Source organism: Primulina huaijiensis, chromosome 8 (genome assembly GCF_012295235.1).
Source record: "Primulina huaijiensis isolate GDHJ02 chromosome 8, ASM1229523v2, whole genome shotgun sequence".
Lineage (NCBI taxonomy): Eukaryota > Viridiplantae > Streptophyta > Magnoliopsida > Lamiales > Gesneriaceae > Primulina > Primulina huaijiensis.
The window spans coordinates 14,073,449-14,086,259 of NC_133313.1; the positions used below are offsets into that span (position 1 = coordinate 14,073,449).

The following is a 12,811-nucleotide window of genomic DNA, read 5'->3' on the forward strand; positions in this document are numbered from 1 at the left end:
CCCAAATCTTTCATGTCAAATTTTGAGTTCAATAACTTCTTGGTGGATTTGATCATCTTATCATTACTACCAATGATAAGTATGTCATCTACGTAAAGACATAAAATTACATATCCATTTTCAGTGTTTTTTATGTATACACATTTGTCTCATTCACTGAATTTAAATCCACTTTCCATTATGGCTTTATCAAATTTTTCGTGCCATTGCTTTGGTGCTTGTTTTAAGCCATATAGACACTTCACCAGTTTACAAACCTTATTTTCTTACCCAGTCGCAGAAAATCCCTCAGGTTGTTCCATGTAAATTTCCTCTTCTAAATCTCCATTTAGAAAAGCTACCTTTACGTCCATTTGGTATACTTAAAGATTCCGCAAGGCGGCAATCGCAAGTATCACATGAATAGATGTTATTCTCGATACAGGAGAATATGTGTCAAAGTAATAAAGCCCTTCACGTTGATGGTAACCTTTAATTACCAATCTGGCTTTATACTTATCTATGGTTCCATCTGATTTCATTTTCCTTTTGAAAACCCATTTACAGCCTAGTGGTTTGCTTCTCGGAGGAAGATTTACTAACTCCTACGTATTGTTTTGTAAAATGGATTCCATTTCAGAATTGATAGCTTCTTTCCATAGAGGTCCCTCAGATGAACTCATTGCTTCCTTGAAGCTTTGAGGTTCACTTTCCATCATGAAAGTGATGAAATCCGGACCAAAGGATTTCTCAGTCGTAGCTCTCTTGCTACGTCTAGGTTCAATGTCTTGATCAAGCTCTTGTTCTTCATCAATTGTCTCATATAATCTTTTGGATGAACCTGGCTTTTCCTTAGATTTGTATGGAAACATGTGTTCAAAGAACGAAGCATTTCATGATTCCATTATCGTATTCTTGTGAATATCAGGTATTTGAGATTCATGTATAAGAAAACGATATGCGCTACTGTTTTGAGCATATCCAATAAAAATACAATCAACAATTTTTGGTCATATCTTTACTTTCTTTGGAGTGGGTACTGCTACCTTGGCAAGACACCCCCACACTCGCAAGTATTGGTAGGAAGGACTTCTACCTTTCCATAACTCATATGGACTTTTATCTTGCTTCTTTCGGAGCACCTTATTTAAAAGGTAATTTGCTGTTAGAACAGCTTCCCCCCACATGTTCTGTGGTAAACCAGAACTTAATAACAACGCATTCATCATTTCTTTTAAGGTACGATTTTTTCCCTCTGCAATACCATTTTGCTGAGGAGAATACGGTGCGGTTCTTTCGTATTTGATACCGTGTTGAGCACAAAACTCAGCAAATAGTGATTCATATTCACCTCCACGATCACTTCTTAGTACCTTAATTTTCTTGCTAAATTGGTTTTCAACTTCACTCTTATATTGGACAAATTTGTCAATAGCTTCATCCTTACTTTTGAGGAGATACACATAACAAAATTTTGTGCTATCGTTAACAAAAGTAATGAAGTATTTATTTCCACCACGAGTTTGTACACCTTTTAAATCACATATATCACTGTGAATTAGATCAAGTGGTTCGCTATTTCTTTTTGTTGGAAGGAGAAACTTTCTCCTTTTCGAGCTTTGGCCATGCTCGACAACATTTGCCTTGGCAGCAACTGGAGAAAACAATCATCTTTTAGAACTCTTGTTGTCTTCCTCAATACGAAGTTGAACAACGAGTTCTTCAACTTTCAGCTCCTTTCATTTGTATTTCAAATAGATTTCGAAATCTTTCCAGGCCGGTGATAGCTTCTCACCAATAGCAGCCATTTGGAAAGATTCGTTCAAAGTCATCCATTCGGCGTGAATCTCGTAAAGAATCACTTGGATTTCTTGAACCTGACTGATAACCATTTTGGAGTCAACCATCTTGTAGTCCAAGACTAACAATAAATTTTTTTTTTTTTGGCCTCGACATCCTCGGTTTTATATCTCCGATCCAGAGACTCCCACAATTCCCGAGTCGTCTTCTTTTCGCTATACACATTTTATAGCTAATCAGCCAAATCATTCATTTTCTACACAAGAAATATGACTGGTGACATGCATCAATAGCACTAGCTCTCTTAACATCTCCGTCAACCACAGCTGGTTTGGGAGCATCCTCGGTGAGAAACCTGGCTAGATTCAAAACAGTTAGATAGAAGAATATATTCTATTGCCACCTCATGAAATTTGAGCTGTCAAATTTCTTTCTGTGTATCAGCATGGCTGGAACATCGACAGCAATGACTTTCATAATCAGGGACTAACTTTTGGCACATTCGAGTCAGTAGTCATGTCGTCAACAAATCACATAATGAGTATAACAGAATCTGTTTTAAGTTTGTTAGAAAAATTGCTAACTACAATAGCGTATAAACGAATTTGTAGAGATAAAGCAATATCCAAAACAGGTGTGATGTTTATAGTATGACTATCGTGTAAAAGAAAGCAAAACCAAACCGAGGCCTGTAGCATGTACAGTTTCCTTAAAACAGATTCGTCCCCTCCTGTAAGTGATTCGAGGATCGTCTTGGACGTCTGTTTCTCAGGATACAACGGAACAACCAGCAGTGACTTAGCACGATACACTACTACGGCGAACTGAAAACGTACCTTTACTTTATCACCGAGATTTAACGGAGGCCAAATGGAAAGCTAACAATATGAAATGCAAGAGAATGCTTGAAGGAGAAAATATTTTCATGTGTTTGAAATGAGAAAATGAACCCCACTATTTATAAGTCCCAAAATGCACACCAAGAGTCATGCAAGATTAATTAACTCAATTAATCTTCAAATTAACTCAAGAATATGAAGAGTCAAAACTTTTCAATTAACTCAAGAATGTGGAGAGCCAAAAGACACTCTCACATTCATGAGACATAATTTTTATTCAATCTTTAAATTTACTTTAAATTTCCAACAGATTTGACTCGCTCTGTTAAACAATTTAATTTGGTTGGGTTGAAATTTTACTAACCCATTTAAATACGGACTTAAACGATCGATTCAGCGCACGCGGGTTGACTCGCAACGGGATCGGATGGTTGAGAAGGAAATAACCAAAAAAAAGACATATATGTATTTTGTCTATGAAAGTTTAGAACTTTTTGTGTCAGTTGTTTTAACTAACATGTAGAACTTTGAAATCCCGAATTAAAAACTTTATTAAGATATAAACTTTTATTTATGAAATGATCAAATTCAATAAATTATATAGATTTTTTTTATTTTTTTTGGATGAATTGATACGCGAGCTGGCTCTCTTAACCTCAACTCATCTTAAGTTGGATTGGGTTGAAGATATTTCAACCCGTAAGACGGCGGACCGGCCCATCACGAGTAAGCCCGTCTAACATTACCAACTCCCTATTGGTCTAAAATTTTTGTTCATACTATAACTCCATACTTAGATTTAGTTTGTGGTAGAAACAACTCTAGTTTGCATTCTGATTGAGAGACAAAAGTGACCTACTTCTTGCTAACATAATTTGTTTCTCATAATATATAGCATCGTCAAAACGAGCTAACTGGACGGACTTTCGCTTTGGCGAATGGCAAAATTATCAACCCAAGCTGTCTGTCTAATTCATGTGGTACGAAGGTCAACCCGAGACATATTTTAACAACTCTAATATCATATATCTATTTATATTATTGAGTTTATGTTTATTGGTAAGTTATGTATAATGTATAATTTAATTTTATCACTCTTGGCGTATATTTTTTTTATAATTGACATAATTTTTTTAACTGATTTAAAATCTTTATATAGTTCAAATATAATTCATAAATTGACAAAATGAAGTTGTAAATTTTAAGGAAAAATTTAATTTAATATTAATATAACAATTTTTTCTTACATTTGGTAGCTTGGCTATGAAGACTTGCTCAGTTACTCCTTCCCCCACTCTGTTTCCGATCTAGTGCGCAAGTTAAAACCGCATCTCACCTCTATTCTAATTTACGCACACCGTTTTGGGACTCCTTCACACACCATCGTTCTCGAAATTCAGAAATCCTTCGCAACCGCTGCGCGCTTTAGCCTCATGCAATTCATTTCACTTGTCCGATTATTTCTTATTTAGCGGCGATTTTTCCCCGGTCGATGAGGGTTGAGCATGTCGAAGGTGAAACACTTTCTGCGCAAGCTTCACATAGGCGATCACCATCACCAGACTCCGCCGCAGCCCCCGACATCATCGTCACCATCGCCGCCCGATTTTCCCGCGGCGGCGTCGTCGTCCTTGGCCGACGAGGGTGAAAATAGTTTCAATTTCTTTGAGGAGGAATTTCAGGTCCAATTGGCGTTGGCAATCAGCGTATCGGATCCAGGGCAAAGTGAACATGACCCGGAAACCGCTCAGATCGACGCTGCTAAGCAGATTAGCCTCGGATTTTCTCCTTCTCAGAGCCTCTCAGACTTTTTATCTCTACGATATTGGGTAACTTTTTTTTCCTTGCTTTTTTTTTTTTTTTTTATCATTTATCATTATATTTTAATCTATTTATTTATTTATTATGCTTTGATTGTGGGTCGGTCAACTAGAGATCTTGCATCTTAACTCGGCGTATTTTCTAAGTGCTATTTTTTGAGTTCTGGGTATGAAACTACATGATTTGTTTGTATGCATTAACTCGGTATTATCTTAATATTAGCAAAGGAAATTGTTGCAGGTACGCCCATCCCCGTTTGGTGCGGACAAAATGTTAATCGATCACTTTGTAACTTTGTTTTGTTTATGGTTTTTAAATCTCTATCAGATGAATTTTTGGTGAAAATTTTGAAATAGAAACTAAGAAACAGAAGCTTTTCTGTTGGTGCTATGCGCTTATAGGTATTATAGTAATTCGTTCAGTGACAGTACTTTTGTGACGAACTCAATGCTTTACTTTAATAATTGATTTTATCACAGCACAGTGTCCCCGTCATCTTTCTGCTCTTCCCGATTTTTTTTTGCTTTTGAACTGGATAGCAGACTATAATTTTACGCTCATCAGTCAGTACTCTTTATCATTGATAGAAGGGGCAGGGTTAAAGCGATTTTCTTGTTATTGCTTCCCTCCTGCCTCTCAAAACAGAGTGACCCAAAGGAGCAGATTCCAATTTGAGGTGTTTTAGATATTATATTTCATTAATTATTTTGTGTCTATATTCTCAATGCAGAGCTCTAATGTTGTCAATTACGATGAACAAGTATTGGATGGATTCTACGATATTTGTGGAACCAGTTCGAATTTGGTGGTCCAGGCCAAAATGCCATCGCTGGTAGATCTTGAAGCAATTTCTGTTTTGGATGAAGTTAATCATGAGGTTGTTTTAGTCAATCGCGCAATTGATATGGAACTCCGGAAGCTTGAGGAAAGAGTGTATTTCATGTCCATGGAATACCGAGATCTTGATTGGGGTTTGAAAATAAGTTTGTTAATTCAGAAAATTGCTGAAATTATTGTAGACAAAATGGGAGGTCCAGTCAATGATGTAGAAGACATGTTCAGCAGGTGGAGAGCAAGGAATTATGAATTGCGTATCTGTTTGAATACAATTGTCATTCCCCTTGGCTGTCTTGATGTTGGACATTCACGCCACAGGGCCTTACTGTTTAAGGTTGTGAAAGCCTTTGTAGCCCTTTACTTATTTTTTCCATTAACGTGGTTAAGCATTGCCTTTTAAGATGACGACTATGCTGCTCGCTCTGTCTAAAATGACTGAGATCTGACATTTGGATAGAACTAGTACCACATTTCTGTGTTCTATAAAATTTCTATCTTGTTCAATAATGACTTTAATGTTGGCTTATACAGGTACTCGCTGATAGGATCAAGCTTCCTTGTAAGCTAGTCAAGGGCAGTTACTATACTGGAACTGATGAAGGAGCTGTAAACTTGATAAGATTGGATAACGGAAGGTAATATCTAACTTGTGGTCTTGTTTAAAAAAATTTGTTTTGTTAGTTCTACTTTTTCAACTAATAGGTACGGAAGTTAAGTTTAAGTTAGTTAGTTAGAGTTTATTCTTTGTTGGGTTATTGGGGAGAGAATGGGACTGCATTTGATAAACTGTAAACCGAGTATGAAAATTTTGAAGTTTAATGATGTGCTGTTCACTTAATCTTATATTGAGTACATGCTTCGGTTTGCAGCTTAACATAGGCTTTAGGATACCCATACACAAAGTTTGTTTTACACTTTGAATACTTATAATGCAATGAATTGTTATTATGATTCAGAATTATTTTCTATATTTTTCTGTTTTCTGCATGTATTTTGAAATTTTCTGGAAACATTATTTTGGCCTTCGCTTACTGACTTTAGCGTATGATGGTTAATTTGAAAAATTGCTGCAGCGAGTACATTATTGATCTTATGGGTGCTCCTGGCACTCTCATCCCTGCTGAGATACCAAGTGGACATCATCAAACGTTTGGTTTAGATGCAAGACATATTCCCCCTGTTACAGGGATAAACAAAAGTTCAACTACTGCATTTGAACATGCAGCTAGAATAAAATCATTTTCTTCATGTGTGGATGGAACTAATAAAACCAGAAGTTCAAATTCAGAAACACCCTCAACTCTTGTCAACACTAATAGGAAGGGCAATAGAATAACCGGGATGATCCAGACCGAGCCGTTGGAGCGTGTTATTGGAGATCTTAATTATTCATCAAGAGGAGAACATGAAGTTTCTTTACGTCCTGGCAAGAAAAAATCGGCTGTACTAGACTCTGAAAATGAAGATGTTTCCTCATATGTTGTCACTGCTGGCAAAATATCAGAATTTCCTAGTCATTATTCCACGGCTATTTCAGAGAATTATATATCCTCCCGTCAAGAATCGCTGTTAAAAAATAAACTGTCACCTGTTTATTTTTCTGGATTGCAGTTGGACAAACAAATTCCGTATTGTGGCAGAAGAAAGCGATCAGCTGAAGGCATGCCTGGACAAGAGATTGAATTGGAGTCTACAGGGTCGCGCCTATCTTCCGAAACTCAAGAAGGCGAACATGCGCTTGTCAAAGGCAGAATTGATGATGTGATTTCAAATGATGATACTGCTGCTGATAGTGAAGAACTTAATTTATCCGAAAACAGAGAAAAACTAGAAATAGGATGCACTGACCAGTCTGGAGCTGACATGATTCACAATATGCAAATCAATCCTGTGTTAAATGGAGTTACTGAAATTTTATGGGAGGATCTTCATATCGGTGAACGCATTGGTATTGGTAAGATTCGCTGATTAGAATCGTTTTTCCTCATGATGGTTGCAAACCTTCATGGGTGCATGCATGAATGTGACATTGTCTCTATGTATGCTGCTGCCTCACTTGTGGATTTCCCTTATTTAGTCCCGTAAGTTGTAGGTCTTGGATTCTGTTACAGTTATGTTGGCAAGCAACTCTTTAAATCAGCAAGACTTTAATTCTTCAGTTTTTTACAGTATTGACTTACTGAACAACGGTGATGTATGAGGACAGATCAATATTAGTGGTTTATAATGTATTTAACCATGGATCAGTATTAGTGGTTTATAATGTATTTAACCATGGATCAAAATTAGTGCTTTGATTTGTTTTGTGCTTCCTGACATCTGTTGGGAGGTTTTGATCTTTTTTTGGGGTTGATGAAGTGTCATGCTGCACATATTCAATTTCCTTTCATTTCGTGCAGGGTCATATGGGGAGGTCTATCGAGCAGAATGGAATGGAACAGTAAGTTAAATTTTTGCATGATCTGATATGTGATTGATACTTTCCTTCTGATAACTTTAGGCATGTGATTGTTGACATATTCATAGAATTATTTTTGTGATCGCTCTCCACTTTTTCCCTTGTTTGTGAGGATTATTTGTGAAGTATGAAGTTTTTGTTATTAGTTCCTATTACAATTTATTGATCTAATGGTGCTGCAGAGATGGACTGACTATTTATTTACTTTTTATTCTGGAAAAATTTACTGCTCTATAAAATACTATGTTGGGTGTAGGTTTTTATTTACCAATTACCTGTTCCATTAGCACCATATTCATTGTCTATAGTTGATTTGGTATGGCTATTTCGATTCGCAGGAAGTTGCTGTGAAGAAGTTTATGAAGCAAGATATATCAGGCGATGCACTTGCACAATTTAAATGTGAAGTAAGCACAAAACCAGGAAACTATCTCAGGCATGACGCACTAATTGCTTTGTAGTTATAACAAATTTAATTTTTTTCTCTGTTGCAGGTTGAAATCATGTTGAGTTTGAGACACCCTAATGTTGTTCTTCTTATGGGTGCTGTGACGCTGCCCCCAAATATGTCCATATTGACAGAGTTGCTTCCAAGGTTTGCTTCATTAGTAATCATCATTGATGGTTTTGTCTATGTTACAATTTTTGACATATTTTACACCATGTTTGATGATCTTTCACGATTCTTACATAACTTGTGTAAGGATATTGCATCAATTATTGATATAGTTCTTTGCATACTTCATCGTTTTCTTATAACCCTATCTTACTTGCAGGGGTAGTTTATATAAGCTACTTCACCGCCCACATATCCAAATTGATGAAAAAAGGCGAATTAAAATGGCTCTTGATGTGGTATTGATAGTATTAATTCCTTTCCCATTCACTAACCAAATTTTTGCTTTATTCCGTTTCCGTTCTTTTTTTTTTGCAGGCCAAGGGTATGAATTACTTGCATACTAGGCATCCCATCATTGTACATCGAGATCTCAAGACTCCAAATCTCCTAGTTGATAAAAACTGGGTTGTTAAGGTGTGATCCAATAATAATCTTCCAAACTATCAATTCTTCTGACAATCGACTTCATTGCTTGCTTCTAAACTATTTTGTCTTGCACAAAATGCCAGGTTAGTGATTTTGGGATGTCAAGGTTGCAGCATCACACTTTTCTATCTTCAAAATCGGTAGCTGGAACGGTAATTCTTATTAGTATCCTAATATAGCCTTTTATTAGTATACTCTTTCTATGACACATCATCTCTCAACCCAAGAGTATGTACTTTTTATTGGGCTCCAATTTGCAGGCAGAGTGGATGGCACCAGAAGTTCTAAGGAACGAACAGTCTAATGAAAAGTGAGACGATTGTGTCTCTACCCGTTAGTTTGAATCTTTAGAAATGTCATAATCAAATCTGACTGATGGAAACATACTTTTCAAATTTCAGATCTGACGTGTATAGTTTTGGAGTAATATTGTGGGAATTGGCTACGCTTCGAGTTCCATGGACAGAACTGAACTCAATGCAAGTTGTTGGAGCTGTTGGATTCCAGGGTAGACACCTGAATATCCCTCCTACGGTAGATCCACCAGTGGCAGATATAATCAGAGAGTGTTGGAACAGGTGGTGTGCTTTGTTTGTAACAATATGAGCAAGTTCGAATGGGGCTGATCGAAAAAGTTTGTTCCCCCATTTAAGTTTAACTTGCACTGTTTGTATTTTCAGCAACGCTCAGGCGCGCCCTTCATTTGGACAAATAATCAACCGGCTCAAGTATCTGGAACATCTAACGGTGGACAGATCAAAGAGTGTAACCAATAGATGATGATGTAACAATAGCAGAGTACTCGTTTCTTGACTCAAAGAGCAAGGGTTCACATCGAAAGTTGAGCTTTGGCTAGTGTTGGTTCATTCGAAGTGGGAACTTGACGCGGCCAAACGCACAAGAGTGTATGCTTTCCTCAACTTAAATAATGGCACAAATTGAGTACGTCTGCAAAAATTTTAAGCTAATTTGTTTAGTTCGAAAAAAAGGATAGAAAAACCGATAGTGGTATTATTTTTTTCTTCGATCGATGTCTATTAGTAAAAAGAAAAGAAAGAGGAATGGAGAGTTACATAATCTGTTGAGATCATCAAAGTGGCAACTGTAAAAAATGGATCTCTACAGATAGTGTGTGTCTTCAGAAAAATTCTGTAAAGCCGGGAATGGGAGAAATTGTCGTCTCATTTGTTGTGTAATTGTCTGTATACTATTGTTATATATACCTAAATGCTGCAATTTTATGGGGAAAAGAAAAAAGTATGAAAAATAATATTTTGTTCATGTGGATATCTTTTTGCATTTAGTTCCCAATCTTCCGAGGTTGTCTGTATTAATCGGTTTTGGTATATACCGGTAGGTGTATTTACATGAATTTACGAGGAATTAAAATTTTTTTTTTTTGATGTCAAAAAATTAAGAAAACTCATTTATCAGTGGAACAAGCATGATGTGATTGGATAATTTAATGAAAATATTTTTATTGAATTATTTTATAAATTGTTAATGTTATCAAATGAAAAAAGCTTACCAATCTTATCATTTGCATTTTAGAAATTAAAGAAAATGAAATATTTTCGAAATTTTGGGAAATTGCAAATTGTTTTATGAAAATTCAATATATAAAAAAATACATAGGTAATTAAATTTTGCCTTCTCATCTTATCTATTAGATATACAATTTTGATATGTTTCATCGTACCAAATAGGTGAATGTCAGTTTATTGGTGAGCATAGAAGTGAGTACTACTAATGGACAACATAGCAAAATTTTATATATATATATATATACTCTCACTGTTTGGTGCAATAATTGTCTCGAAACGTGATTCTTGAGCTGTTGTACGGTTTAAAGATTTTAGTTGCATCGTTACCACCAGCAATAACTTTGGTAAAGCGGCAAGAGTTCGACCCCACAGTTGATATCAGAGCAGACCTCTTCTAATACGATGTGGTTCGGAGATGAACCAAGCAGAAGCTGGTGGGCGTATGAAGTTCGGTGCTGAAGAGAGCGAGGAGTGATCGCCGGTGTTAAGAGGTTGCACAGATAATGAGCGGCTTCTGATAGGCTTCTAGACAAAGAGAACATAGATGAACCGATCCTACACCGGAATGAGAGGGATTCCAAGACTCTGCAGATATGAAACTGTAGAGAGTTGAGGAAGACTTAAAAGTTTTGATAGGTATTACTCATATAAAAAAAAATGTGCATATTCTTTTTGATAGCTCATCACATAAGAACTCAAAAATTAAGTGTGGTTGATTTGGGGCAATTCTGAGATGAGTGACCCTCTGGAAAGTTTCATAGAGTGTGTGCGAGTTCTGACATAAACACGATGGAAAGACTTATCTTAGTCGAATCTGGGCGTTATAATTGGTATCATAGTCAAGATCATGGGTTCGATTCTGCACCTCAAATCTTTTAAACTGCATAACAGCGCAAACGTCATGGTTCGATCGCTCTACCCAACAGGGACATTTATTACGCCTCAACAATATATTTCTCAATAATCGCACTCATCACAATCAATGTGAATCAAACTCATAACATTGGCTCTGATACAAATCGTAGGACCGAGTGCTTGTAACAAAAATTATAGCTAGTGATAACAGTATAACTCTAATCTTTTTAAACCGTACAACAGCTCAAATATCATGTTTCGATTGTTTTAACAAACATAAACAATTATCACCTTTTATCTTTATCAGAAATTTGGTGAGCTGCTTGTTGATTATGAACATATTATTTTTTTTTAATAAAAATAATAATTATATTATTTTTAACAGTCNTAGCTCAAATATCACGTTTCGATTGTTTTAACAAACATAGACAATTATCACCTTTTATCTTTATCAGAAATTTGGTGAGCTGCTTGTTGATTATGAACATATTATTATTTTTTTAATAAAAATAATAATTATATTATTTTTAACAGTCATTAATGCAAGTATATATGTTCCATAAAACCCTTATAAACTCTATTATTGACAATCATATTGTATGATGATTAGCCCATCTGATAACAATGTTTTAAACTTAAGACTAAGTCTCAGATTTGAAATCCAATTATGAAAAGTTACTCTACTAGTAGAATTTCCTTGATTTACTTCGCATATTAAATGAAGTAATAGGTAGATAATTGTCGAAATAGACGCACGTGAAGTAATAGGGTACCATTTTACTTGGCATTATCACCGAAGTCGTATCCAAGAAATTAGCGAAGTCTTTGGCTGGAATTAGACCGATGACGAAGTAAAACAACGTCTTCTACATCATCGATTTCGTAAAGTGCAGAATTAATAGCTTATATATAACTGCATAGTTTATATCGAATGACGAAGTAAATGTGTTGTATAACTTCATAGGTTTTGTATTTTTGTGAAGTAATTGATGCGAATGACTTCGGTGTTATGGAATTAAATTAGCGACGGCTTAGGAAAGATAATCGATCGCTAATTAGCGACGTTTTATGAATTAACGTCGCTAATTAGCGACGGTTATAAGAATTGTCGTCGCTAAGTAGCGACGATTTATTCAAAAACGGTCGCTAATTAGCGACGCTTATTAATAAAATCGTCGCTAATTAGGGAATCTTTATACCAAAACTGTCGCTAATTAGCGATAGTATTTATATAACTGTCACTAGTTAGCGACGGTAATTCAAACAACCGTCGCTAATTATAGTATTTTATTAAAAAAAATTTATTTTTAAAATTTTATAATTATTCCTACATATTTTTAAATAATATCCTCAATACATCTAAATATCATATTTAAATTTGTAAATAATTTATAAAACAATTTAAATTTACGATAAAATAAGCTAACAACAAAATTAAATTCATGATTATAAATTAAAAATTGAAGCTAAAAAATATAATCTAAATCGCAATTAAAACCGTCCCAGAGAAAAATGGAAGTAGATATGAAGTGATGCGAAGAATAAAGCCGCGGAGGTGAGTATTTATAGACAATTTGTGCGACGGAAATTTATAAATTGTCGTTATTAGCGACAGGTTAATAAATATGTCGTT

General features: G+C 35.5%; 1 protein-coding gene across 1 annotated transcript; it reads left to right on the forward strand.

Moving 5' to 3' along the window:
* The first annotated feature begins 3,869 nt into the window (after nt 1-3,869).
* LOC140982671 (serine/threonine-protein kinase EDR1-like) lies at nt 3,870-10,060 on the forward strand. The gene is made up of 13 exons (XM_073449314.1): nt 3,870-4,447; nt 5,170-5,610; nt 5,808-5,911; nt 6,350-7,230; nt 7,676-7,716; nt 8,073-8,141; nt 8,229-8,329; nt 8,511-8,589; nt 8,669-8,767; nt 8,863-8,931; nt 9,040-9,089; nt 9,181-9,357; nt 9,460-10,060. The coding sequence occupies exons 1-13, from the start codon at nt 4,124-4,126 to the stop codon at nt 9,557-9,559; spliced, it is 2,535 nt and encodes an 844-aa protein (XP_073305415.1). The 5' UTR covers nt 3,870-4,123; the 3' UTR covers nt 9,560-10,060.
* The last annotated feature ends 2,751 nt before the right edge of the window (nt 10,061-12,811 follow it).